Source organism: Colius striatus, chromosome 12, assembly GCF_028858725.1.
Source record: "Colius striatus isolate bColStr4 chromosome 12, bColStr4.1.hap1, whole genome shotgun sequence".
NCBI lineage: Eukaryota > Metazoa > Chordata > Aves > Coliiformes > Coliidae > Colius > Colius striatus.
This window is the reverse complement of record NC_084770.1, coordinates 16,309,110-16,336,303: the sequence shown is the minus strand read 5'-3', so window position 1 is coordinate 16,336,303 and position 27,194 is coordinate 16,309,110. Positions and strand designations below refer to the sequence as shown.

The 27,194-nt window shown below is 39.5% G+C and overlaps 2 protein-coding genes across 16 annotated transcripts in view; both read left to right on the top strand.

Annotated features, from left to right (window-relative positions):
* PIK3CA (phosphatidylinositol-4,5-bisphosphate 3-kinase catalytic subunit alpha) overlaps window positions 1–10,587 on the top strand; it is a 35,911-nt gene extending 25,324 nt beyond the window's left edge. For 10 of the 12 annotated variants that reach the window (XM_062005844.1, XM_062005837.1, XM_062005835.1 and 7 more), the window contains 12 exons: window positions 852–976; window positions 1,363–1,444; window positions 1,910–2,074; window positions 2,605–2,708; window positions 3,894–4,065; window positions 4,393–4,499; window positions 4,990–5,111; window positions 5,614–5,692; window positions 6,527–6,697; window positions 7,223–7,340; window positions 7,503–7,654; window positions 8,830–10,587. In XM_062005844.1, the coding sequence (XP_061861828.1) occupies window positions 852–976; window positions 1,363–1,444; window positions 1,910–2,074; window positions 2,605–2,708; window positions 3,894–4,065; window positions 4,393–4,499; window positions 4,990–5,111; window positions 5,614–5,692; window positions 6,527–6,697; window positions 7,223–7,340; window positions 7,503–7,654; window positions 8,830–9,100 (1,668 nt within the window). In that variant the 3' untranslated portion in view covers window positions 9,101–10,587. The remainder of the gene's footprint in view (window positions 1–851; window positions 977–1,362; window positions 1,445–1,909; window positions 2,075–2,604; window positions 2,709–3,893; window positions 4,066–4,392; window positions 4,500–4,989; window positions 5,112–5,613; window positions 5,693–6,526; window positions 6,698–7,222; window positions 7,341–7,502; window positions 7,655–8,829) is intronic. The other 2 variants (XR_009819531.1, XR_009819530.1) reach the window with 2 other exon arrangements.
* Window positions 10,588–16,060: 5,473 nt separating this feature from the next.
* ZNF639 (zinc finger protein 639) lies at window positions 16,061–27,032 on the top strand. Of its 4 annotated transcripts, none has more exons than XM_062005848.1 (7): window positions 16,061–16,670; window positions 17,589–17,639; window positions 20,311–20,414; window positions 20,801–20,868; window positions 21,386–21,493; window positions 22,350–22,487; window positions 22,747–27,032. In XM_062005848.1, exons 4-7 carry the CDS (start codon window positions 20,811–20,813, stop codon window positions 23,892–23,894), a joined length of 1,452 nt encoding a protein of 483 aa, XP_061861832.1. In that variant the 5' UTR covers window positions 16,061–16,670; window positions 17,589–17,639; window positions 20,311–20,414; window positions 20,801–20,810; the 3' UTR covers window positions 23,895–27,032. The 4 variants fall into 4 exon arrangements, with proteins under 4 accessions (XP_061861832.1, XP_061861829.1, XP_061861830.1 ...); XM_062005845.1 differs by having other exon boundaries at window positions 22,350–22,493; XM_062005846.1 differs by lacking the exons at window positions 16,061–16,670; window positions 17,589–17,639 and adding an exon at window positions 18,959–19,035 and having other exon boundaries at window positions 22,350–22,493.
* The last annotated feature ends 162 nt before the right edge of the window (window positions 27,033–27,194 follow it).

The window sequence follows — 27,194 nt, the reverse complement described above, 5'->3', positions numbered from 1 at the left end:
TGAAGAAAATCTACATGTTGACAATGGGCTTTTTGATGAGATCTGGAGCTTTCTTAAGCACAGTTTCAATGATTCAAAGGAGAAAAGAAGAGCAGTAAAGCTAAAACATGCTCCTGATTTAATGACAAGACTATGAAATCAGTTAGTGTGTTTTATATTCTCTTCTGGAGGCTGATTCAAAGACTTGAGGCTTTTCCCCGAGAGAGCTTTGTGGTCTGTGTGAACAAGAGTCTCGGGGTGGAAAGTTTTGCTGTGGTAAAAAGTGCGTAGGTGTCAGTAAGCTTCCAGTTTGGGAATTCAGCTGATACAACAGTCTCAGCTCAACATCTTGAACAAAGGGTTGCAAGCATTTGATTTTTCTTGATACTTTTTAGGAAGTCCATTGTAGTGGCATAAGATATAGACTAGATAAGGCTTATGATATGTATTGTGACTGAACTGTGCTGAAGGGCTCTTAATTATTTAAGCATAGCTGACTTCTGGTTAAATAACATTCCTTTGCTATAATGTAGTCTGTTACCTGGGCATATATATGCTCAAGTTATTGTTTTATTCCATCTGAAGGCAAAAATAGAAAATAGTGAGGAGAAGAAGCTCGGTGGCAAAGTAATGATCAACTTACACTTTATAATTAAAAACAATCTGAGGTAGAATAAGCTGTAGAAACTAAAGGCCTAGTCTTTCATCTCTCTATTTTTAAATTGTAAGTTCTCAGTCATAAAAAAAGGAAACAAGATAGCATTGCATGACATAAGCTATAAATATTGCTATGCTGTTAAAATACTTCATGTATGTTTTATGACAACAGAAGGAAATTTGTGGGGTGTTAACGGACCACTTTGTCTCTGCAGAGTAACAGAATAGCTAGAGATAACGAATTAAGAGAAACTGATAAGGAGCAATTGCGGGCCATATGTACACGAGATCCTTTGTCAGAAATCACTGAGCAAGAGAAGGACTTCCTCTGGAGCCACAGGTATTTGAAATCACAAACCAAGCCAAAGAAAAACCTTACTTGTTATAGCCAAACTTTACCCCATTCACTCCAAAGTTGTCATGATTGTCTTGTGTTTTGCTCCCTTTTTTTTCCTGTGTATATTGTTGGGCTTAGTGTTTTAGAAAAGCTTTTAAAGCATTCTGCATTGTATGTTTGGTGCATCAGACGATGGAGAATTGTTGAATTAGCTTGCATTTTCACCACTACTGCAGTCTTGCCCCACATATGGATCCCAACACCATTTTATAGCGTGGATCACATGCTGCTTACAAAGGAAGGAGAAGGTGCAAGACAGAGGGGGTGTATTAGATGATTACCAAAGCAAGAATGAAATTTTCTACATTCAAGTTTTTTTTCTTTCACAGACACTACTGCGTGAATACTCCAGAAATTCTGCCTAAATTACTTTTGTCCGTTAAATGGAATTCTAGAGATGAAGTGGCCCAGGTAACACACAGAACTCAATTAGTCTTAAGTTTTGAAGAAGCTTTAAAATATGCTATTTTAAAGAAAACTCACAGAAGCTAAAAACATGTTATATATGCGTGACACATTGAATGAAAATTTACATTGGTAACATGAATCATCTAACTGCTCAGTCTGGTCCTGTAGTTCTTGTGCTTTATCTCAGTCTGAGTCTTAAGATTTCCTCTACGTGTCACTACGTGAATCTCTGTTATGTTGCTGGTTTGTCAGTTACTGTTATATGTGAGGTTTTGTATCCGTTCTTTTTGTAGTGGATAAAATAACAAAGTCGGCTGACAACTAATGCCAAGTTGTTTATTGAGAGAATTGATGCTTAAACAGCTTCTACTTGGATGCCTTTGTGTCTGATGCCTTCTAATGGCTCTGTGTTACTGCTTCTTCCCAATAAATGCAAATGTGTAACATGCTTGGACTTCTTATCAACAGATGTACTGTTTGGTAAAAGATTGGCCTTCAATCAAGCCAGAGCAAGCAATGGAGCTTTTGGACTGTAATTATCCAGATCCAATGGTGCGAGCTTTTGCAGTTCGGTGCCTAGAGAAGTCCTTGACAGATGACAAACTGTCTCAGTACTTAATCCAGCTAGTACAGGTATATAACACATTTTAATATACTTGATGTTTTCTGTGTATTCAATGATTACAAAAGTTAAGGTGATGTGAAAGAGTCATCAGAAGTATCTGTGCTGCAATTGAGTAGATGAAATGTAGTTTATTTTCAGTAGTGCTTTGGGTTTTCTTGTTGATATTAAACACCAAATTTTGCAGAGATGCCTAACTGTTCTACCAGCTGGAACAGGCAGCTATTTCAGCTGTTCTGACATACGAGAAAGTATGAGCAGAAGCATCGTCTCAAAATTTTGAGCTAGTTGAATCTAAAATATTTGGTGTGACAGTAAAGGAAGCATCAGATGGTAAGTTCCTGAAATAGAGGCAGCCAGTGTACTGCTGGCACACACTGTTCAAATCCCAACATGTGCAATTATTAATACCAAGATCGGTCATTCTGCAGAACTTAATGTAAAACATAGATTGCTTATAATTTAACTGCTTTTTAATCTGTATATTGTGCATAGAATTAATAACTGCAACTTATATTTTTTTCTGTTTATGCTTAACCAGGTTCTGAAATATGAACAGTATTTAGATAATCAGCTTGTGAGATTTTTACTCAAGAAGGCACTGACCAATCAAAGGATAGGACACTTCTTCTTTTGGCATTTGAAGTAAGCTTAATGTCATGAAAAGGGGTGCTGGGATTCCTATTAGCTGTAAACTATGAGTTGTTTTAAAGGTTTGGCATACTAATGTCCTTTTCTAGGAAGATATTACCACTTAATGTTTGTTTTGTATTGATTAAGAGTTTGGATGCATAGTTTGGTAACTGAAGTCATCCCTTGCAGATTCAAAGCTTAGGTAATAGTAGATACTTAGTCTTGTACTTCTTACCTAATGATGATTATTCTAAAAGCAGGGTAGTCTGAGATTGCTGGAAGCCTCCCATGTTGTTAGCTGTTTACAGCTTTGACAGATTTCTGCTGTTGGAGCTTGCTTTTTTTATGACTGATCCCTTACCAGTCATTTGCAGAAAATCTTACAAATAGCTGGGGCCTAAGGAAAGCCCCCCAATTTGACTAAATAAGGCTTTGAAAAATAACTGTTCGTGCATGCTTATTAAAGACTTTAAAGAGCTTGCTAGCCCAAATATATGTTCTTCCTTACTAAGCCCTTACATGGGCTTGTAATTACTGGCGCTGTAAGAACTGAGCATAGCTCATACTACAGCATAATGGATTGTAGCTAGGTCTCACCTGAAAATGCTGTTCCAAGATGGTGTTCCGAGATCAGATACAAATAGGAGCAAGGAATCTTTGTTGTGTTTTCAGTTTTCGTTTCACTTGGTAATCATCAAGGATAATGGAATAAGCTGCCTGATAACTTGTTTGAGGCGATGTGTTTTAGAATTGTGTGAAGACAGAGTGGGTAAGGAGAAGGAAACTAGAGGGGCCACAGCCTGAGATTAGCTAAAGGAGACAGGGAAAAAATGAAACAGGTGAGCTTTGCTCTCAGCAAAGAAACCTGGAACTTTAAACCTCAAGCTTTTAATTCTCTACAGGGTTTCTGGGAAGCATGGATTTTGAGTAAAGGCAAGGGATTAGAGAAGGACAGGATGGAGCAAGAAGGTATGAGAGAAAAGCATATAAACTCTGTGCTGAATTAGTTGTGAAGGGTACTAAAGTCTGATCAGTCTAGTCAGAATGAGATGAGATGTGGGAGTCCAATACAAGTTCCTTACCTGAAAAGAAGGATCCATAAGCAGTCCTCAGGAAGATGTTACAGGTATAGCTTCATTTTTGGCACCTCTAAGTGGTCTTGTCTTTAAGCTATAACTGTTCTTCCTCTCTGTGTAGGTCTGAAATGCACAATAAAACTGTAAGTCAGAGGTTTGGTTTACTTCTGGAGTCCTATTGTCGAGCATGTGGAATGTACCTAAAGCATCTGAGCAGGCAGGTGGAGGCTATGGAGAAGTTGATTAACCTCACAGATATTCTCAAGCAGGAAAAAAAAGATGAGACCCAGAAGGTACTATAAGCTGTCCACATTCCAAAACTGTTGCTGCTGAGTCACAGGAATAACTTAGAATTGTGTTTTATTTGCTTAACTAGAAAGCTATTAACACTAACTCCAGTAGATAGCATGTCTTAGGAACTGTAATATTTTCAGTGTGCATGGCCATTGTCTACCTCTTACGGCAATAGAACTTGAATGTTCCAATGTGTGTAATATATGGCTAAGCAGAGCTATTTGTTGGAACTGTGCAAACCCATGCTTCAAAACCAAAGCTGAGACCCAATACCTTCATTTCCATGTAATTATCATTCTCAAAAGCTGAATGTGATTATTTATCAGGTACAGATGAAGTTTCTTGTTGAACAAATGAGACGGCCAGATTTTATGGATGCTTTACAAGGTTTTATTTCTCCTCTGAACCCTGCACATCAACTGGGAAATCTTCGGTACTGTCTTCAGTTTTGAAATTTGTCTAGATACTTGAGTAAATGTGTAGTAATGTTAACTGTTAACATACAAAATGTTGGTAGCTTCAAAGTTAACTGAGTAAAACTTGTAGCACAGTAATTTATAATGAGCGAAGTAGTTTAAATCTCATGGCTTAACAAATTAGGGAACAAAGTTCATTTAAGATGACAGGAACTGCAGTCCTTTTTCCATTTGTGTGTAGCACATGCTGCAGAAGGAAGATTTAGAGTATAGCCAGCTCTTCTGTTGGGCTTAGCAAATGGCTAACATTACACTTACTTTAAGCTTCAAACTTTAAGCTTCAAACTTGAATTAGTCAAAGTCTTTGATTGGCATTTACTTATGCATCTTTAATTTGATACTAGTTTTAAGAGTTTGAAGAAAACAATGAGAGTTTAGTAGTGTTACAGAAATGTGATACGAGAATCAAATTTTGCCTATTCAATAGAAATCTTATCTCTTTTATAGGCTTGAGGAATGCAGGATAATGTCATCTGCAAAAAGACCGCTGTGGTTGAACTGGGAAAACCCAGATATTATGTCTGAATTGTTATTTCAGAACAATGAAATCATCTTTAAAAACGGAGACGGTAAGGAAAAATAAGAGCAATCCAAAAGCTATGTATCTGTTTATTTTCCTAACCTACTGTTTGATATTTTTTCTGAGCATATAAAATACATATATAAAAAACTCTTTAAATCATCCGAGAAAAGATCTGCAAGAAAAATTAAGTAACTGTTTGTCTCAGTCATGTACAGACTTTGTATGCTCAGTCTGATGTGGCACGTGATAGTATTTAATACTTTGTTCTTTTTACTTGAAAATGTCTTCAAAATATCAGATGTGTAATCTGTAATTCCCTTGTCGTGGATTTAGTGTGCTTTTCAACAGGTTTGAAATTGCCACCACGCATTTGTAGTAGTTCCCAAATATTTAAAACTTGCTTTAGTCTATTGAGAGAACAAACCCTACGCTAAACTACGCAAGCCTCATTTCCTTTAGACAAGTTTTTCAGGGAAAAGAAAAAGAAGATGTTACAAAGTGTTCTGGTGTTACAAAATTTGCAATCTCTGTGTATTTGGCTATTGCAGACTTGCGTCAGGACATGCTGACACTTCAGATAATTAGAATTATGGAAAACATCTGGCAAAATCAGGGGCTCGACCTTCGGTAAGTATTACAGGTCATTCTCAAGTAATACTGTTCTTAATGGGTTTTGCACTGGTTTGTTACCAGAGACTGCTTCTGTTCTCCCAAGAGTAATAAATGAAAAGTTATAAATAGGTATGTTTATCCAAAGTAGCGTGATTTTTACATTTTTAATGGCCTTCGGTTAGCGAAACTACTGGATTCTGTAAAGATAAGATCATATTTGAAAGACTTAACTCTCATTCAAGTGGGTGTGAGGGATCTACAAACCAGTAATAGATACAAGAGCTAACACACACCAGCCACACTATGGTCTGCTGATTTTGTCAGTAGGGTTTGCTTTGAACAAGTTCCTAAACTTACCACCCTGCTGAGCAATGACTATTTGTAGGTGGTATCTTCATGTCAATACACAAAGTGGGTATTGCCCGACCTGATATGAATGCAACTTTTCCACCTCTAAAGACTGTGTATACAGTAGCTTCTGCAGAATGCTATTCAAAATAAACTATTTTGCTTCTGGAGAATTGATGCTAGACAGGTTATGCTTCCAAATTAGTGTTTGCTGTACAATAGATTTTTTTTTTTAGGTGGTGGTGTAAGAGCTGACTCAGCACTGTCAACCAAGTATGTCCTTTGCACCCCCACTTCTCACTTTCTCATCATATAGACAAAAGGACCTATTGGTCTACATCACCTCTCACGTCTGGGCAGCTGTTTTGTCTCTAGTACTGTAATGTGTGACAGAATTATGCCTTTGTCCAAAAATGGTTAACTGTCTTAAAACTCTGTTAAAAAAAAACCCAAAACCCACACCCCACCAAACAAAAAATCAAACCCACTTTTGTCTTTCAGGATGTTGCCTTATGGTTGTTTGTCTATTGGTGACTGTGTGGGACTCATCGAGGTAGTGAGGAGTTCCCATACGATCATGCAGATTCAGTGTAAAGGAGGCTTAAAGGGAGCATTGCAGTTCAACAGCCATACATTGCATCAGTGGCTCAAGGACAAGAACAAAGGAGAAATGTGAGATTTCGTGTTGCTTGTTTTTCTTGTTCATGTGCTCTTCTTGATTGAAACTTTAAGAGAACTAAAGTTCATCAAATGCAAAATTATGTCCCTCTGTTTGGGTTTTATTTCCCTGCCCTCATTTGCCTGGTATTCCTGCTTGTAGCATTTCTAATGAGTTTGGGTGGTTATGTGACTTCCCAGCAGTAAAACATAAGTTGGAAGTAGAAGGTATGGCTGAAGTCTCTGTTTTGAAGGTAGCTTAACAAAATAAAAACTACTGGCTTTCAAGAGAGGGACAATTACATTAGTAGTTAGTTTACTGTACTCTGACCTAGCTGCAAGTACTACTGTTTTCCGAGTATGCTGAATTTCTTCCTTACCTGGATATAAAGTCCAAGAACTCCAGATTTATTGAGAGAAGACACTAGAAGTTGGCTCTTCCATAATGAGGAGGAAATCCTTTTGTAAAAACCCAAGCAAATGTACACTTCAGTATTATAATATCTCCAGAAAAATGTCTCCTTGTTTTGTTTTCAATAGGTATGATGCAGCAATTGACTTGTTTACAAGGTCTTGTGCTGGCTACTGTGTTGCAACCTTTATACTGGGCATTGGTGATCGCCACAATAGTAATATCATGGTCAAAGATGATGGACAAGTAAGATATGTTCTGAAAACAGCCTAATGTCATCTCTCACTCTAAGAGTTTGATTTTTTTCTTTTTAAATAATCCATCTGAACCATAAGTAAATGATCAATTTTGCTGTGGCATCATTTAAGCAAAGAATTACTAACCTTAAAATACCTTTCTCTTTCCAAGCTGTTTCACATTGATTTTGGGCACTTCCTTGATCACAAGAAGAAAAAATTTGGTTATAAAAGAGAGCGTGTGCCATTTGTCTTAACACAAGACTTTTTAATAGTGATTAGTAAAGGAGCCCAAGAATGTACCAAAACAAGGGAGTTTGAAAGGTGAGCCTTTTTTTAAGCATTTACTTTCCAGAGTATTTTGCACCTAAAATGCATTTGACTACTGATGACCTTTTAATAATTAGACTTTTTAACTGAAAAGTAGGATTTAATTGGTTTGCAGTGGATGTGTTTTAATTCTTTAGTTGTAGATCAGTGGGAGATCCAAATGTTTACATGCCTTCAATTCATGAAACCTCACTGGAGCTTTGCAGGGTCAGTACACCTGTGAATAAAGATAAATATTAAAACATTGACTTTTTTTAATTTAACACTTGAAACGAAATCTTCTTGGGATTATGTAACTGCAAAACCTGAGAGTTCTTAAATGTTGGGTGTAATGTATATCAGAGCCTAGCTGCTCACTAAACAATATTTCTCTCTCCCATAGCTGCTGTGATAGCAGCTTTTCAGCTGGCCTTCGTAGTGTGACACCCTGCAGAACCTGCTAAAAAAAGGAGAGCTTTAAAATAATATATTTTAAAAAAATCTGTTGCTGTAGTCATTTTTTATCTCTCTCTTTCCAGAGATCCAATCTTTGAGAAGTTTCAGTTTCAATCCTAATCTTATCATTGGCGGGGGGAGAGGGACACAAGAGATTGCAAGTTATAATGGCAGTCTGAATACTCTAGTGAAGCTTTTTTGCTTCAACTTGACTTAATCACAAAATCATAGTCATTAATTTTCAGCATAAATAGGCATTTTTCTCCCGGTGATGTGATACAGCAAATGCCTCCGTCTTCAATGCATTCTTCAGAGTATCTAAGGAGGAACAGCTCATAAAAGTACAGGAGAGAAGCACATTCTCTGATAACCAGGAAAGCACTGTTTGCAGCAGTATATCAGGAAATGTGCTTTGAAATCTGAAATGTCAGTAGCACTGACTAAAGTGGCTCTGTGAACTCCCATAAACTTGTGTTGAATACTTGCATGAATGGCAAATGAGATTTAAGGTTCTGTCTTCAGTTTGGCTTCTGTGTGATTTTCACCACCACTAATGCTTACAGAAATGAAGAGAACCTAAGTAGGAAGATGGGGATATTTTTTTCAGCAACATTATTGTGTTCTTGACTGTCTACATTTTTAGTGTCCAGTTACTGAAAGCTGTTTTGGATGTGAAGTAATACACATCTAATAGAGAGAAACTGAGGTGGTTTTTTTTTCCTTGTCTCTTGCAGATTTCAGGAGATGTGTTATAAGGCTTACCTAGCAATTCGGCAGCATGCCAATCTCTTCATCAATCTTTTCTCCATGATGCTGGGCTCAGGAATGCCAGAACTGCAGTCTTTTGATGATATTGCCTACATTCGAAAGACTCTGGCACTGGACAAAACCGAGCAGGAAGCTCTGGAGTATTTCATGAAGCAAATGAATGATGCTCACCATGGTGGCTGGACAACGAAAATGGACTGGATCTTCCACACAATAAAGCAACATGCTTTGAACTGAAATGAAAGCAAAGAAAACAAGAACTGATAGCCCGATTTGTGGGTACTGCACTGTTAATACCTGTTAGCAGCAAAGACTGGTTGCATAGGAATTGCACAAACCACGAACAACATTAGAATTCATGGCAAGAAAGGAGATGAACTGTACAGACAACTGTTGAAAAATAATGTCTAACAGGGTTTCAGATAGCACTAAAATTGTACACTTCAAAAATTAAGCTTTAGTATGATGTGTGACTTCATGTTATGCCTTAAGCCCAAAAAGGTAAACTTGGAAAAATGTTTCCTTTTTTCATTTGATAGGCTAAATTAGAAGGAAAAAGAAAATAGTGCTAGCATGAACATAGAGTCCATCACATATTACCTTAGATCTGGTACAGCAGGTAGAGACTATGCTGGATTGAGAAGAGTGCAAAGGGAATTCAAGCGATAGCAAATATTTAAATACAGCATAGTTTGAAGGGAAGTTTTAAGCTCAAAGATCTAAAAATGATAAGTGAGAGGACAGTGCCTTTTAAATGTGCTCTGAGGCATTAACATTAATGGGGTTTAGATGACCCTTTGATTTCTGGGTCTGTCATCTGCACAGTTTCTGAAAGCAGTAGGAAATAGGCCCATTCAGTATGGTGTTTCTTCTGCTCAGTGTTTCTAGGGGTGGAATTCATAACTTCACAAAGAAACTCCCTGTCATCCTCCAAAACTGACTAACCTGGAAATTGAATGGTCGGAGTTGGGTTTAGTGCAACAGAGAGCTGTAGTGTTCATCTTAGGTTTGCTTTAATCTAACTTGAACTGAATAGATTTTTTTCATACATGTTTTCCAGAACCTAAAGAAAGGTGAGTTATTAAAATTATTCAAAGATTATTTTTTTATAAAGGCTATTTATATAATAGGAACTATTATTAATATATATTCTTTATTTACATGATTGTCCAATATTCACTCTTTTAATTTTGCAGCCCAGTTCTATCTGTCCAAGACTCCCGTTTCCATTAACGTCACTGAAGGTGACCAGATATACTCCTAGGACCAAACTCAAACCTGGTGAAAGAGGACACAAGTACCATTGAAGTAGTGGGAGATACACCCACTAATGCCAGAAGTAACCATGGCCTAAGTCTCTCAAAAACATTTTTGGGCATCACTCTTCACGTTACTGAAGTGATATGCTGACTATTCAAGGAACGTACATTTTAACCCTCAATCTTTGGGTCCACCATTTCTCCTCTTTCTTCTTCCTTTGGAAGTGGTTGTTTGATCCAGTAACAGATTCATCAGAAACAGCAGTTTAGATTTTCAATATGATCAATAATAAGCAGTTCAACATACAGCAGATACGTTGGCTAGCTCAAAGCATGAGGAGTTACCAAACATTTTATAGCTTTGTCTGTTTTGTGTGTGTGTAATATATATTTGTAAATCTAGTTGTTGTCCTCTAACACAATTAAGATGTGTGCAATCAATTAAATTGGCACCACTTTTTGAAACTGTTCAGAGTACCGAGGATTTCAGATTGCCCTTGTGCACAACTTCAGGTAGGACTGGTTTTCTAATTATTAAACAGGTTTTTTTAATTAGTGAAGCCCATGATTCTAAGGGTGATGTTCACCCTAACACTTAAAACTCACTAGATTGGCAGCACTTGGAGTGAATTCCAAAGGTCTGAGGCTTTCAGGGGTTCAAATTTTTCACTTGCAAACACGCACCGAGGTGCCACTCAAAGTGCAATACCACATGTATTATAAAATATGCTGACAGCTGGTGTTAGATTAGAATATAGGTATAGAAATAAACTGTACTTTGTGCAGGCTGTACTGATGAGGTAATGAGTGGTTGGCTTCATTTAGCAAATTGTAGTGTATTTAAAAATGTGCAATCCATTACATTATGAAAGACTTGGGGGATGGCAAAGCCAAGACTTTGGTCTTTCAAGACACTTTTGTAGTCAAGATCCTGCAGTTGATTATCGCACACATGGATCCTTGATGATGTGGGGAGAAGCTTGCTTTTGTGAAAACTACAGAAGTTCCAAGGATAGCATGGGGGATGTGAAGTTTTCTTTCTTTAGTTCTACTAAATATTTTTGGAGTAATCCAATAGACTTCCCATTACTCTTTTAATTGACTGTTACATATTCTTTATTTGTTCATATGAAGATTTTAACTCCTGCTAACCTTGGTCGGACTTGCTAGAGCAAAATTACCCTTGTATGTATTATTTTGCAGTCAACACACTTTAATAGTTTAAAGCTTTTAAAATATGGCTTACTTTCCATTTAAATTCAGCTCACAAAATCTGAAACCCTGTTGGCTGTAACTCTTAATTTAACTGAGTAAAACCGTTGCACAAATGCCACATTAGGTGCTATATTATTTATCTGGTATTGAAAACTATGCTTTACCTCGTTTATCTAAGGGATGGTCAGCCTTTTCCAACCTAGATGAAAAGATATTATGGATTTTATGAGCCCACCTTCTCTTGTACTTTGCCACTTCCTAGTGATTTACTTCTGTAAATATGAGTATAATGTATTTCAGTTCAAGCATATAGCGTTCTGCACCCTTTTTGCACAAACAGAAAGGTATGAAGAGTCAAACCCTGTTTCCAAAAGTTACTGCAATTAAATGCTGTGCACAAGCTGTCGAAGTTATGAACATCACATGGCAAAAGAAAGAAAGCTTCATAACGATACAGACATAATATCATTTGGGATAGTTATAGCCTTTAAAAGAAAGTAGGAGAAGCTTGTGGGCTTTAAGCAGTTGTTCTTGCCACAACTATGATATGCATTTGAAAAACATTCAGTCAGTGTTTCAGGGGGAAAAAAAAGGTGTGTTTTTTCATCTTCAAAGTCTTCAACCCTGATTATCATGTTATGCCAGTTTTGTACTGATGTAACTTCGCTGAAGATAGTGGAGATACTATTTACTTACATTGGTGTAAACAAGAGGATGTCCCCTGTTCTCAGGATCAGAAATAAGATCTGCTTACAGACTGTGAAACAACCTGTAACTGGGCTCTAGATTTTTACACAGATTGCTTGCAACATTGATTTTTTGTTTTTAACTGTTCCTAATTCACAGAGATTTGGAAAATATTCCCTTAATTCTGAGAATCAGCTGCAGAAAACACTAAGTAGCTTATTTTGAGCATGAATTGAATCCAAACACCTTACTTTTGCAGAATTTTCTTGGTAGTACTACTAGAGCAAGGAGCCCAGGGTCGGGCCATATGTTGTATTACGAAGCATTAGGAAATGGTGATTTAGTGAAGTACAAATTGAAAAACAGTAGCTTTTTCAACTGTGAAACTGTTTGATTTAATGACAGAACAGGCTGCTGATGATTAGTTTTTCTTAAAAGTATGTTCTTTGCTTCCCTAAAGGCAGCAGAAAAAGTACCTGTACTAACTTACATATGCACATTTTCTGTTCTGGAAGGGTGCATTAGTGGGGTTTATTCATAGGTAAAAAAAGGCTTTCAGTATCATTTCTAAAATAAAAAGCATTTCAATAAAACCAAAATTGTTAGTGGTTTGGCATCTTGTGGAGAAGATATAAGGCAGCATATTAAGGGCAAAAAATTACCAAGCTTGTAGAAAACTTTGTATGTGATGACCCTGCTGTTGGTAGTTCAGAGGGTTGTTTGTTGGTTTTGTCCAACTTTCTTTGATGTGAAATATTAAATGCCCTTCAGTGGTCAGTAGCCCACATTTGTTGACAATTGGAAGATATTTTCTTTGCTTTGTCATTTTATAACTGGCATGTTCCAATGTCTGTTCTTAATAATAATTGTGAGTTCTCCTGTTTTGCTTGTCTGTACAGGTTGCAGACCTGGGCTGGACCCATTCAGAAAACAAATATCAAAAATGCCACTTGAAATCACTATTTTGTTGATGTCTTTGACATCTTGAAAATGCTTCAAGTTAATGAAAATGGTGTGGTATTACAGAAAGAATTGTAACTTGCTGCTTCTAAGATTTAATTTTTTTCCTTTAACTTCTTTCTCTTGTTTTACTTGAATGGAAGAAGAACCACACTTGTTTTTGGGTTTGTTTTTTTTTTAATGATATAGCTGTGGATGTTGTTGCGGATTGTTGAATCCCAATTGAATTTTGCAATACATGTTTCGTACAAATAATGAATTTGTATCTTTTTTTTTGTGCTGAAAGATGTCTCAGTTTAGGTAAGGCTCTATCTGTCCAAAATGTGTAGCTCACCACCCCTGCAGTGCGATGGGTTTTGCGGGGACTTCACTTTTTACATCTATGAATGAAGGGAAGCCAACCAAAAACTATCTGCATACACTGTCTCAGTCTATAGGTGCTGTGATATTTTTCCTTTTTTTTTTTTTGTTGAGCAATTCTGATTTCACTTTATGCTGATATTACATTGACTTCATCAGAATTACTCTAGGTTCACAACAGCATATGAAATCAGAATTAGATTATATGTATAATAAAGTTCCAGATGACTTATTCAGCATGAAAGGTGTTTTCTTAATGAGAGGAATGTTTACTAGCAACTCAGTTAAACACTTGACAATTCTGCTTCGAAATAGTCTGTTATCTAGCCTTTCAAGCTCTCCAATTTCTAACTACTGTAATCTTGCCTGTAGTTACTTTCATTCTTGAGGCTTCCAGGATTTTTGCTGCTTGCTAGTTTAAATGTTTCCTCTTCTTCTTCTTTCACAGATTAAGACCTGTTGAACCCACACTCAGGAAAAATAGTTGTTCTTAACTTGCAATACAGTATTCTTGACTAGTGAGCTTTATGGGATAAACTCTTAAAAGTATGAGGTCTTACTGGGTTAGCACTCCTGACTCCAAACCAGAGGCTGATTCCTCTGTCCCTCTCTCTTCCCTTCCCTCTCCACTGAAGAGACATGAAACAACATAAAGAACAACGTAAAATATTAGTGTCAATTGAATCAATTGAAGCAATGCTCTGCCTGTACTTTGAAGCTAGTGTCCCCCTTGGTTTGTATAAATGTGTCAGGTTTAAGTGTCCTTACTGTCACTTCTGTATGTGATGCAATATTCCTTCAGCACAAGGAAGGCCAAAAATATACTATTCTATCTTGACTCTCTCTGAAAGTCTAGTGCCAGATCTCCAGTAGCTATTAAACTGGTTTACGAACCATTTAGTTCAGTGTAACTGCATCAGTTTTGTTGGGAACTAGTTCCAGTAATAAAACTAATCACAGTTAAACCTGATTTAATGGTATTGCTGAAATAATAGAAAACCTAATTCAAGAAGCAGCTGTTTCGTGTTTGTTGTAGTTCAGTTAATCCTCGAGAGCCAAAACGTGGATATCCATAGCTGCAATCTCATTCTGCCTTGTTTCTTCCGTTTAACTACTTCAAATCCATTTCCAGGCTTTATTAATACTGTTCTGTGTCTTGAATTAACTGCCCCAGGCTGTCTGAAGTTGTCTTGTTTCATTTGAGGCAGGGGGAAGAAAAGGAAGTGACAAATCCTCCCTGTTGTCTTAGAGCCACTGTGGTCCAAATTCTTCATCTTTCCTTGTGAAGATAAAAGTATAATTCATCATCTGGGAGTGTCATCCTTTCTCCTTGCCTCACACCTCTAAGTTGTTTAATTGTGAATATCCACATACACTGTCAAAGACCTCTTTCACAGTGGAGAAAAGGATTTAAAAATACATATGGCTGCAGTCTGATGTGCTGGATTCTCAGGCTTGAAATTTTGAAAGCATTGTTGTCATTGCAACTGGCATCTCAATTGCCAGAATTTTCAGCCGCAGGGAGTCATTGAGGTTGGCAAAAACCTTTGGAGATCTAGTCCAACGACCTTGTTCAAAGCAGAATCAGTTAGAGTGGGTTGCCCAGGACATTGTCCAGGGGTGTTTAGAGTCCAAGAAAGAAGAGTCCACAGTAAAAGGGTTTTTTTCTTAATGTTCATATTATTTTTTAAAATATTTCATTGCCTGATGGCCTTTCAGTGGGCAGCACTGAGAAAAGCCTTGCCTGTCATCTTTATTCTTCTCCGTCAAGTGTGTATGTACATTGACAAGATGCCCCTTGAGCTTTCTCTTCACCAGGCTAAACAATCCTGCCTCTCTAAACCTCTTCTCCTATCCCTCATCTTAATGGCCCTTCACTGGACCCATTCTAGTATATCCGTGTCTGGCTCATACTGGGGAGCCCAGCACAGGCCCCAGCACTCCAGAGAGGGCCTCACCAGTGCTGAATAGAGGGGTGGGATGAAGTCTCATCTTTCTTACCAGTTAATGCTCTTCCTAAGGCAGCCTAGCATCCTGCTGGCATTTCGGATAAATAGAGCCCAGGAGGGTGGAATCTCATGATGCTTTTATGTAACTTTGTTGAAGCTGGCAGCAGTTACATGTCTGCATCAAAAGGAGAGTATAAACACCCACCAGCGTTTGAAATACCTTTTACAAATGAGACAATTATCTTTGAAATAACCACTATTTTTGGGGGGAGGGGGAACTGTTGCCATGTGTATGTCATTCTGTGGTAATGTAGTTAGAAAGCAAGACATTTTTAGTAATAATGGGCCAAAACATAAGATGCAGCAAGATGCATGTATTGTCATACTGAGAATAGTCTTGCAGTACTTTTTGAAGAAACAAAACAACCCACAACCCTTTTTTCCCCTCTTCTGTGCTACTCAAGTAACAAAAGTTTGGCCTATGATACTTATTGTAGTTCATGTTCATGGGAAACTGTACAAAGTCTGCTTTTTATTTATCTTTGTGCTCTGTATCACATGGTGTTTATTAAACAAAAATATTTTGTTTGTTTTTTTCACACTTTTGAGTGTCAATGTATATACTAACAATTAAAAGAATGTGGTTGGTACACTTGTGAATTCTGAAGTGAGAATTTAAAGAATCTTCAGTCCTGGATGTGTGATTTGGTGTTGCAGCTCTGCTTTCAAAAAAGGCTGGAAGAAAGGAGACAGAAATTGTGAACCTCAGTTAGGGGGGAACAGAAATGGAATTTGCATCGTTTACAGGTGGGATGTCCTAGATGCATGTGGCATTCATTCTTGTGCATGTCGATTCTCAGAAGTAGCTCTTTTCAGATGTGGAAAGTAAAGGTTGTGATAAGAGAGCAGATGTCACTGAACAGTTTGATCTGGATGGTTTTCAAGTCTCCCTGCTAAATCAAAATGGTTTGCTTTAAAAAAATATCCTTCATGCTTTCATTACCAAAGCAAAATACTTCAACTAAACCAAGTATTTTTGTATCCAATACTAATTTTTGAAAGAGGGAGTAACATATTTGAAAACTTTCTTGGCAACAAGTATAAGAGCATGGGGCTGTGATGGAATTGCTTCTGTGGGCACGTTAGTCTACTTTGGACTTCAGTTGCCAACAGATTGTTGTGAAAATTTTACTTTCTTGGAAGGATGACAGAAGTGTCAGGGTTTTTTAATCAGGTCACTTCTAAACATCTTTGTCCCCAGTAAGCTTTAAACTTTGTACACTGGTCAATTCTGTTTCAGATGCCCACTGTGTAGCTTTGAAGAGTTAGATTCCAGCAGGTGCTCCATCAGCATTGGATCAGACTCCATCACAAAAGGTGGACATTGTTACTCTTACGCTTAATTTGATGCTTAAGCTGACCTCTGGTCTGGAGAGAGCATATGAAACTAGTGATGAAACTACTTTTTGAAGTAGTTCAGGTTACTGACCTACTGAAGAGATTAGACTTCTGTTTGTTACAGCGTAATAACTATGAAATAAATGGTTATGGGTTGTTTTAAATGCACAGGAGATGGCTCGGGGTAAGGAGATCATCAGTTCTTGTTCAAATGCAAATTTTACACTTCATTGCCATTACCATGGTGTGATTATTTGGTGGGAGAGGCAGTAAAGTCTGTAAATCTGGATCCCTGTAGTGTCAAAAATACAGAAAACTTGCAAAATAATGCTGGTGAAACAAAAGAATGATTTGTAATTGGGGCAGTTTGCTTTAGCATGGAATCTCAATCAGCCCTCCTGATTTTATGCTCAGAAGTCAGTCTGTTTTCCAAGCTGCATTAGAAGGACTTGATCCAAAATGTGAACATGTAACAAAAGTGCAAGAAAACTGATGCTAGACCAGGTGCCTCGGATAACCTCCTATATGTCCTTTCTCACAAATATACCTTCTGAAAAGTTCATAATGAGCTGTACTTACTGTATTTATTGAAGAAAGGGTTTATTCTTCCATAAAAATACATCTGCAAATTGAAATTAACATCATTTGTGTTGCCTGTTGAAACAATCAGGTGACTATCACACAGGCTTTTCTCTCTTTCCAGTTGGAATGGGTTCTGAATGATTAAAACCTGACCCAGAGCTCCCTTAACATCCCAAGCATGTCATGACTTAGAAAAATGAGACTTTCTTTCCAAAGCTTTGATATGACTGTTTGATGCCTGTGACTTTGAACTGGATCTGTGGCTTCAAAGGGGATCCTTCTCAGATGTTTTTCTTGTCTTTTTGTCTGATGTAGGTGTTGTTGGGCTGCACTGCTTTGTGTGGAGAAGAAATCATCAATTAAAAGGTACAGATGTATTATGCTTTGTTTAGCCTAAGTTTGTCTTAGCAGGACTAAATTCAAAGCGAAGGGTTTGTTTTGTTTGTGTTTGTTTTTCCTTTCCCTTGGCAAATTGAATTTTTAAGTTCTCATTGCTGCCCTCCTCTGGGAACTTGGGAAAGCACTTTTTTGGGGAATATTTACACAGAAAACATTATTGAATACAGGAAGAAATAGGTTGGCACCCACCCATTTGGGTGCCTATAGCAAATTTGTGAGAACTTTAACACAAACTCTCATGGAGCAACCTCGGCTCCTATGGCTGGAATAAACAGCACAGCACAAACTGAACTGAGATGACAGGATTTTGTTTGGTTGGTAATTCATCTCAGGAGATAATAGATACCACATCGATTGAATTTCTGAGGGCTCAGCAGTGTGTTTTTAAGAGGATACCTTTATATTCATGCCACTTGCCATCAAAGCTGCTGTGTGATCATAGGATTAAGCTGTTTCTGAGTATCTCTAACCAAACTGCATCACCTTAAAGATTTGTTGGCCACTTTCAGGACAAAGGCTGTAAGAAGGGTTTTATATACAGAAGTAACTCCAGTCTCAACTTCTAGCTAATGAATAAAACAGAGTATAATTTCTTTTTTACTGACCACTGGGACAACACAACCAGGGATGTTGTGAATTCTTAGCTAATTGAAAGCTTGGTTGTAAAATACTTAAGATCTTAATACTTGATCTTAAAAAACTTCAAGCGAGGCCACAGCAGAATAGTTCAATGAATTAAATGCTTGGTAAAATTGCATGATGTGTTTTAAGTCCTCAAACTGATTGCTGTGTTCTCCATCAATTCTTCAAAATAAATTACTCATTTTCCACAATAATAAGATCCTGTTTGAAATATTCTGCTTTGTGGAGAAATAAAACTGATTGTTCTTTCTTATGCTAGAGAAAAGTAAAGATGAAGTTACCAAGAAGGGGGATTCTTTTGTGATTGTTAACATGGAAAATGGTGAAAAGGAGAAAGTTGCTTATTGATTTTCCTATACAGCAGCTGCAAGAAGCAGCTTCTATCTTGATACAAAATGTGAGTTTGTGCATTACAAGGTTCTGTCTCTGACACGACAGTGTCCCTTGTGTGAAATAGTAACTTTCGTATGGTGATGGCACCCACGGGCCCTTTCTAAAATTAGGCCAGGTGCTGCCCGCGCTGAAGAAATGAAATGAAGAATTAAAGGTTAATTTTCCGACCCCCCCGTTGCTATGGCGTCGGCGAGGGTCGGGAGGCAGGGGCGCGGCCGCCAGGGGGCGCCGTGGGGGCAGCTGCGGCGCGGCCCGCCCCGCCACTTCGCCGGCGGGGAGCGCCGCGTCCGGAGGCGGCGGCGGCCCGGGGCCGGGCGCGGAGCCCAAGGTGAGTCCCGGCGGCGCGGCAGGAGGGGAGCGGCCGCCGGCAGCGCCCGGAGCGCCCCGTGGCTCGGCCCGCGCCCGCCTTCCTCCAGTCTTTCGCCCCGCCGGGCGCGGCCCGCGCGCCGCTGACCGCCGCCCCGCACCCGCGCCCATCTTAGCCGGCGCCTCGGCGCCATTTGAAACGCGAGCCCGCCGCCCCGGGGCTCGGGGCGCGCCCGCCGCCCCTCGTGCGCCGCGCACGGAGTGACAAATGACTCACGCTCCGCGGCGCCCTCGGCCCCGCGCGCCGCTGCCCGCGCTGAGGCGGGGCCGGGCCTGCGGCGCTCCCCGGCGGCGGCCCGGGGCCGGGCCCTCTCCCGCATTCGGCAGCGTGGCCGCGGCCTCGCCCCTGCCCCCGGCTCCGCGCCTCGCCGCCGCCTGCGGCTTCCCGGCCGCCGCCTCGGGGGCGGGTGTGGGGCGGAGCGGCGTGTTTGCCGCGCCGTTGTTCGTGCTTTCCCGCTGCGGCCCTCGGCTCCGGCCTCCGCACGGGCCGCGGCCGGCTCGGCGGGGGGAACCGAGGAGAGCCGTTTTTAGGGCCTGTGTGAGCTTTATCCCATGGCCGCGGGGGCAGCCGCTGCAGAAGGCAGGCGTGACTGTCCTGCGGGGTCGGCCGCGAGGGAAAGATTGAGCCGTGCTAACTGGAGTACATCTTGGTGTCAATGTAGTGTAGGTTCCTCCTTCACAGTTAGAAAAGGTGATGAAACTATTTGATATTTCTAGACCATGATATAATGCTGAAAAAAAAGTTTTTTCTGTGTTGTTCTCTTAAAATTTGAATTCAGACCAATTATTTAATTTCCTGAGAAAAGTCTTTACTTCATGAGGAGCCTTTTTTCCCTGCTCTCACCTCTAGTAGACAGCATTGGCTCTAGAAGGTCTTGGGCCTATACATGTTCTAGTGTTACAGTAATCACATCAGATGCCAGGTCTGCAGCCCTTTCTTCTTCAGAGCTATTTGCACAGTATATACCTCAAGTATTTTAGTGTTGTCTGTTTAGTGTTCCTGTTATCAGGAGCTCTGAAGTACAGCAAAAGCTGACTAACCAGGGACAAAAGGAAAACAATCTCACACAGCTACCTTTGCAGCTATTTTGGTAGCCTAAAACAAAATTCATATCAGCTTTTTATGTTGTTTCCTAGCTTCAGTTTCCATAGTTCATTCTTTGTAGTGTTTGCATATCTGATTCTCTTCATTTTGTGCTCAAGTTCTAAAGTATTTTAAAACGCTGTTACTCTACAGATGAAAATCTTCTTAAGATGATGTATTCACTACGTTTGAAAGCTGTACAGCCATCAGCTTCTTAGCTGTTCTGCTTGCCGATACTGAAGAGTCTAGGATTTTTGGTAAGAGAACACCACTTCTCTTAGTCTTTTCAATGTTAAAAGTTTATGTGAAGGACTCTGGCTCAGACTGTCTGGTCTTTGACAAAAGGCAACAGGGTGCTAGAGGTGCCTCATAGTGCTTGAGTGCCTGGAATCCTGACCTCTCGGTCTTTATGGTGAACCTCCTTTTGTTGCAGGATGGGAATGTGAAAGGAGACTGCAGTAGTTGTGTGCATGTAATGTGTTCTTAACTGGAACAAAATGGGCTGGCAGCAGAGGAAGGGGAGCAGCAAAAAACTTTTTGTATTTAATATCTGGGTTTTCAGAAGGTTTTTACTGTTTTATAAAGTTGTGAAAGATACAAACCAGACTAATGCTTGAATGTGTTCACTTCACAATTAATTCAGACGATACAAAATGAATGAACATCCAAAGAAGCGGAAAAGGAAGACTCTACACCCTTCTCGATACTCAGGTCAGCCTAGTCTTTGAGTTATGTACATTTCAGCAAGTGTATTTTTTTCTCAGAAGGATTTCTGGATGAGAAGGGACCATGTGTGCTAAAAGGGGGAGAATGAGTAAGATAAAGAGTGGCATGGGAAGCTTTGGTTGAGTGCCCCCTCCACAAGCTCCCTTTCATATGCTTTCAGTCAGCGCGTCTGAATGGGTTTGTTCTGGACTCCTTGCACATGGGGAAACTTGCTTAAGCTACAGGATGAAGATGATTCTACTAACATACAAGGGGTGGAATTCTTCAAAATTTAGGAGTGTCCTTCTGTGGGAGCAGCATTTGGTAATGATTGTATCTGGTACTCCAAACATCAGGGCAGCTGAAAGAACTGAGAGTTGATAGCAACTGGAATGGTACCAGCACAGAGTTTTCCCAACACAAGAAGTAAAAGCTGTCCAGTGAAGATAGTGAGCATTAAATATATCTGTAGTTATATCTGTGTGTCAGCTTTAAAACTCACTTGTTTGTTTGTTTGGTTTAGATTCCTCGGGTGCAAGCAAATACATTGACAACAGTGGGATTTTTTCAGACCACTGCTACAGCGTCTGTTCCATGAAACAGCCAGATATAAAGTTTTCAGAAAATAGAGGTAAGACTACATTTTGGGGCCTTGTTCTGCAGTTCTTTACTAAATATGCCACGCTCCTAGACATAGGAGTAAATAGGGTAAAAGAGACGTAGCAGGTGACTTCTGAGGATCGTAATCTGATATACCTTAGACTGATGGAAGGTTGCTTAATTGATATGATTGAAATACAGTTTTCAAAGTAGAAACGGTGATGAAAAAAAAATGATCCTTCAGTTTTGCACCATTTATAACAATCATTAGACCTCTTTAAGTAAATATCTGCTAGCTAGGTACTGTAAACCTGATGTAAATAAAGAGTTCAGATGGAATTTACCATCGAGCCATACTCGTACCTACGGAACACAAAATGCTCTTTTATAAAACATCCACTACTGGATGTAAAGTTTAGCAGAGCAAATGTGAGGATGGATTTTGATTACATTTATTTTTCTTTCCATTCTAATAAGTTAGCCAGCAAGTCTCTAGAAATCTTAGAAAGTATTACATTTTAAAAATGTGATGTCCAGCAATAGTTATGATTTTTTTCTAAATTTTCTTTGAAATGTTAAGTTTCATTTATGGATTTTAAGGAGTTTTTTTCAGTATAATCAAATGCCTGTGTCTTTTCCTTAAATTTTAAAGGCAAGAGTTGTGACCTTTTGAAATACTTTGTTGTCTTTTGTACCTATGGAAACAATTTCTAAGGTGCTTCTTGATACTTTTTTAAACATAGGTTATGATGTAGTTAGTATATAAGGATACATTTATGCGACTAGGGTAAGCTAATAGTAAGTAAGCCCTACGGCTAAAGCAAAGGACTATGATGATGCTAGTGTGGACAAATGATGACAGCAAAATTCTTCTTTTCCCTTGGCAGGGAGGTTCCACAGTCCTGTGCAAAGCCTGGACACGGATGACGACGGAAGCCCAGTGCACGCTGGGACTTCGCAGTGGAGCGGTTCCCATGCAAGCGCTGTGGGGTTGCACTACACAGACCCTAAAAAGAAGGATAAAGGTAAAGGTCAGTGTGTATTTGCAGCTTAGGTGCTGGGAAGCCGGGAGAGAGCATGGCTGGTGGCTTTGAACTGAAGGCTTTGTAGTTTGTTATTTATATGTTAGTTAAACTAAAACATAGTCTGGCTGGGGAAAAACAGCTGCTTCTTGAATTTGGAAGCTGCTGCAGCTAACTGAAAAGTTAAATACAGACCCAGGTGCTTTGCAGGGATTTTTAAATTATTATTCTTTTGCATTTATTCTCTTATTTCCTCCTGCAGATAAAGGTGGTAACAATGGAATGTGCAGAGACTTGTGTGATTCACCTATATTCAGTGACAGCCCTACAGAAGAAGAGAAGCCTCTGGATATTCAAACTGTAGAAATATCTACAACAGAAGTGAATGCTGTAGAAGTTCACGATATAGAAACACAGACTGTGTCACCTGAGAAGCTGGAAGCTGAGGACCTAGAGGAAATCCCTTTGGAAACCTGCAAAATCTTTGAGAAGAACCAGGCTTTGAATATCACAGCTCAGCAGAAATGGCCTTTGCTGAGGGCCAACAGCAGTGGCTTATACAAGTGTGAGCTCTGTGAGTTTAATAGCAAGTACTTTTCTGATTTAAAGCAGCACATGATCCTGAAGCATAAGACATGTACAGACACTCATGTCTGCAAAGTGTGTAAAGAAAGCTTCTCCAGCAAAATGCAGCTCATCGAGCACGTAAAACTACACGAGGAGGATCCATACATCTGTAAATACTGCGATTACAAAACGGTGATATTTGAGAATCTGAGTCAGCACATCGCAGACACTCACTTCAATGACCACCTTTACTGGTGTGAGCAGTGTGATATGCAGTTCTCCTCCAGCAGTGAGCTGTACCTGCACTTCCAGGAGCACAGCTGCGACGAGCAGTATTTGTGTCAGTTCTGTGAGCACGAGACAAACGACCCGGAAGATCTGCACAGCCACGTGGTGAACGAACACGCCTGCCGGCTGATCGAGCTGAGCGACAGCTATCATAACAAGGAGCGTGGACAGTACAGCCTCATAAACAAAATCAGTTTTGACAAATGCAAAAACTTCTTTGTGTGCCAAGTGTGCGGCTTTAGGAGCAGGCTGCACACAAACGTCAACAGGCATGTGGCTATTGAACACACCAAAATATTCCCTCATGTTTGTGATGACTGTGGGAAGGGCTTTTCAGGTATGTTGGAATATTGCAAGCATTTAAGCTCTCATTTATCTGAAGGGATTTATTTGTGTCAATACTGTGAATATTCAACGGGACAGATTGAAGACCTTAAAACTCACTTGGATTTCAGGCATTCAACAGATTTGCCTCATAAATGTACTGATTGCTTAATGAGGTTTGGAAACGAAAAAGATCTTTTAAGTCATCTTCAGATACATGAGACAGCGTGATGACCTTCTTTCCCTGTCATCAACTTCTTAGAATTGGAACTATTTTCCAGTTACTGAAATATGATATTAAATACAATTTTACCAGCAATTGTACAATTCTAATGTTTTCCTCTTTGTATCAGCAAAGCATGTATGACTTGGTGTTGTGAGTTCCATTACCTAAAGGGTTCAGTGGGAATAATCACTTCTATAGTGTGATGGATCAGATTTTGGGGGGAGGGACAGTGGGAGTAGTTGCATGTTGTCATAGCAGTTCTGATGGTCATCCTGCACTTTCACATCTCATAATACAAAGCCAGCTCTCTTGGGCTTAAAAAATGGACAAGGAGAAAGCCAGCACCTTGTTCTTAGTTCAGCGTCTCATTCCGTGCCTAAGTAACGCCATGCTGATCTGCACTGCGTGTCCAGCTCACGTTACCCTCTGTGGCAGCAGGTCATCGTGCTGTTATTCAGCAAAATGCACCAGGCTGTCAAAGAGAAGGGTGCTCCAAAAATTCCCAGGCATGGTTGTCTCCAAATTCACATATCAGCCTGCATTTCCCACCTCATGCTCTTGATAAGCTGTTAACATTGTCCTGTTTTTCTCTTGGGGTACCTGTCTGACCTTGTCATTCACTTCCGTTGTTCAGTGTTTAACTTCAACTGACTATCTGACAACCCTCTCTTCCACATATTTGCTACAGACCTTCCACATGATTTTTATCTCCTTTATTTGCCTTCAGTTCCTGTCTTTTAATGCTGCCCCAGTTGGGTCATGTTTTAAGGAGTTGTTGTAAGGGAGTCTGCAAAGTGATCCAGCTGAGAATGTACAAAGTGTAGTTTTCTCATCTGAAATCCTAATTCAGTTCTCATTGAAATGGTGTATGTTACCAGCCTCATTTAGAACAAGCCCTTGCTAGTCTATAGTTACAATACTGTATATTTATAATTAGCTCCCAACTGCTAGCAATGTGAGGACTGTTACTTTAATTCTGTATATTTAAAACTTTAAACACAGAGTTTAAACACTGATACAGTACAAAACATTTCATAACTGTCATCACTTTGAAATGATTTCACACATCTGTTCTGATTAGATAATGCTGTCCTGATATTATAATCATTAGAAGTGAATTTTCACAACTCATTCTGCAGCTGTAGTTGCAAGTGGATACTTGGACAGATAAAAAACAGAGTGAGGTCATTTAGACTGTGCCAGTTACCAGTGTGAAGCTACCCATAAATTAGCGTTTCCATTTCTTTCTGCATTGATTGTAAATTTGTAATGTAAGAGTAATGCAAGCTTTGTATATATATGTATTAATGGATAAAACATTTATTGATCAGTGAGATTTGGTGTCATCAGCTTCAAGACATGCAAGGGTCTTTGCATTTGAATTTTAAACCTAGGGGTAAAATTGGCTGCATGTAGTCAGGTGATGGAAGTTCTGATTTCTAGAGAAGTATTTCTGGAAAGTCTGCTGTGAACCAGTTAGCATCAACTTTTTTGTAGGAGGCAAGACCATGTTTATAATTTCAAAGTGCTGATTTTTACTACTGAATCTTCAGTGTAGTCATTGAAAGGGGCAACCTGATGGTGTTCTGACTGTATTTTATTAGTCTGTTGTAGAGAGGGTGGCAGTGCCTGTGGTAGAATTGTTGATTTCCTATTTTGAACACATTCATCCTGCCTGGCTTACAATGGTAGCAACAATACGGTTAACAAAGCACTAATAAGAATTATTTTATATATGGAAAGTTAATGTGGGTATAACTGAAAGGGGCAAACACTAGTTCTCTTAAACCCCTCTCTTGGGGAGGACACACAGTTGGAATAGCCCAGTTGAGCTCTAGAGAGAAAGGGCTCCAGGAGACAGTGACAAGAAGGGGAAAAAGATACTTAATAACAAATTGAAGTCTGTGGGCTTAAGAAGTGTTCCTGTTTGTACAGACCAGCACTGTGTCCATACAGCAAAGGTGGTCTCTTGTAAAAGCACAGAACCCAGTGATACGGCAAACCTGCTTGTTGACTCCTCATGTCTATCTTTGAGTTCTGTTACTTCCAATCCCTAAACTGGGACTGGAAAGAAAACTCCACAGGAATGTTATGGAGCCAAATCATTCCTAACTGAAGCACCCCACAGTGTCTAATTAGGAAACATAGTTAAGTTTGTCTTAGGTTGGATTTTATAAATAGGGACTAATGTTAGTGTGTGGTTTTTAATGTCTGTCAGGAAGTAAATGGAAAAGTACAGGAGTAGCTGGTCTCATTTTACCTTAGCAGGAACACAAGTAGGGTATCAGCTTGCACATGATCAGCATGCTAAAACAAGAAAGATATTAAGTGGTAGAAAAAATAGGTAATGAGTGGAGTCTGTCTAGAAGTTGGAAGGCTGAAAGGAATGACTGTGGATGTCAAGCACAGTGTGTTGTTCCCATCAAAGGGAAGACAAGAGTTCGGTTTATTTATGTGAAGTGTGTAAGTGGAAGGTCAGCGCTCTGACTTTGCACCGGGGTGAACTGAGAGCATGTGAATGCAGCTGGGCTGATGCTGCCAGGGACATCAGTCTTCTTTAACCATGTAGGTTGCACAATTCACCTCTGTCTTAAAGAAGAGAAATTGACTAGTAATCAGAAGTATGCCAGTGCTTTTTTTTTTGAGATGTTACAGTGTCTCAAATTGTGTTCATTACGATGGCACCTGTGAGGTTCATCTGCTGCAGGAACAGAGTCCTAACTCAAAGCTATACAAAGTCGTGGGATTGGTTTGGGAAGTATTTTGTATTGGGAAGTAATTTGTTTGATTCTTCTTGAGCCTTTAGGTTACATGTGTGTCATTATTTCAGCTTCTTTTCTATGATTCCTGGAGCATGTTTGTTACTGAGCAAGAGAACTTCATTATATTAAAGGTTCTGTTTACTTCAAAACAGAAGTGCCACCAAGTATTGCAAGAACTTAAACTACAGCAAATGAGTACATTTCAAACAATGTGTTCTCTTGTAGTGATTATTACATGTTCATTTATACTGTAGTTGTTCTGATTTTCTTGTATCTATCAGATAAATGACCACTGCTGTTTAATTCTTCAAAGTACTTGGCATGTGTCGTTTTAGCTGGCTCTGATTAAACCACAGCGCTGACAGTATGCGGGAACCCACACTCATGCTTCCTTGTCTTTGTTTTACTCCCCCGACAACGCTGGCGGGCGCGGGGGCCGAGCTGCGAGCATCCGTGTGCCCGGGGCAGACGCTGCTGGAGCTCAGCTGCCTTCCCTTCCCTGCCCTGCCTTCGCCGCCAGCCCCGCGGCTGCAGCGCCGCTGC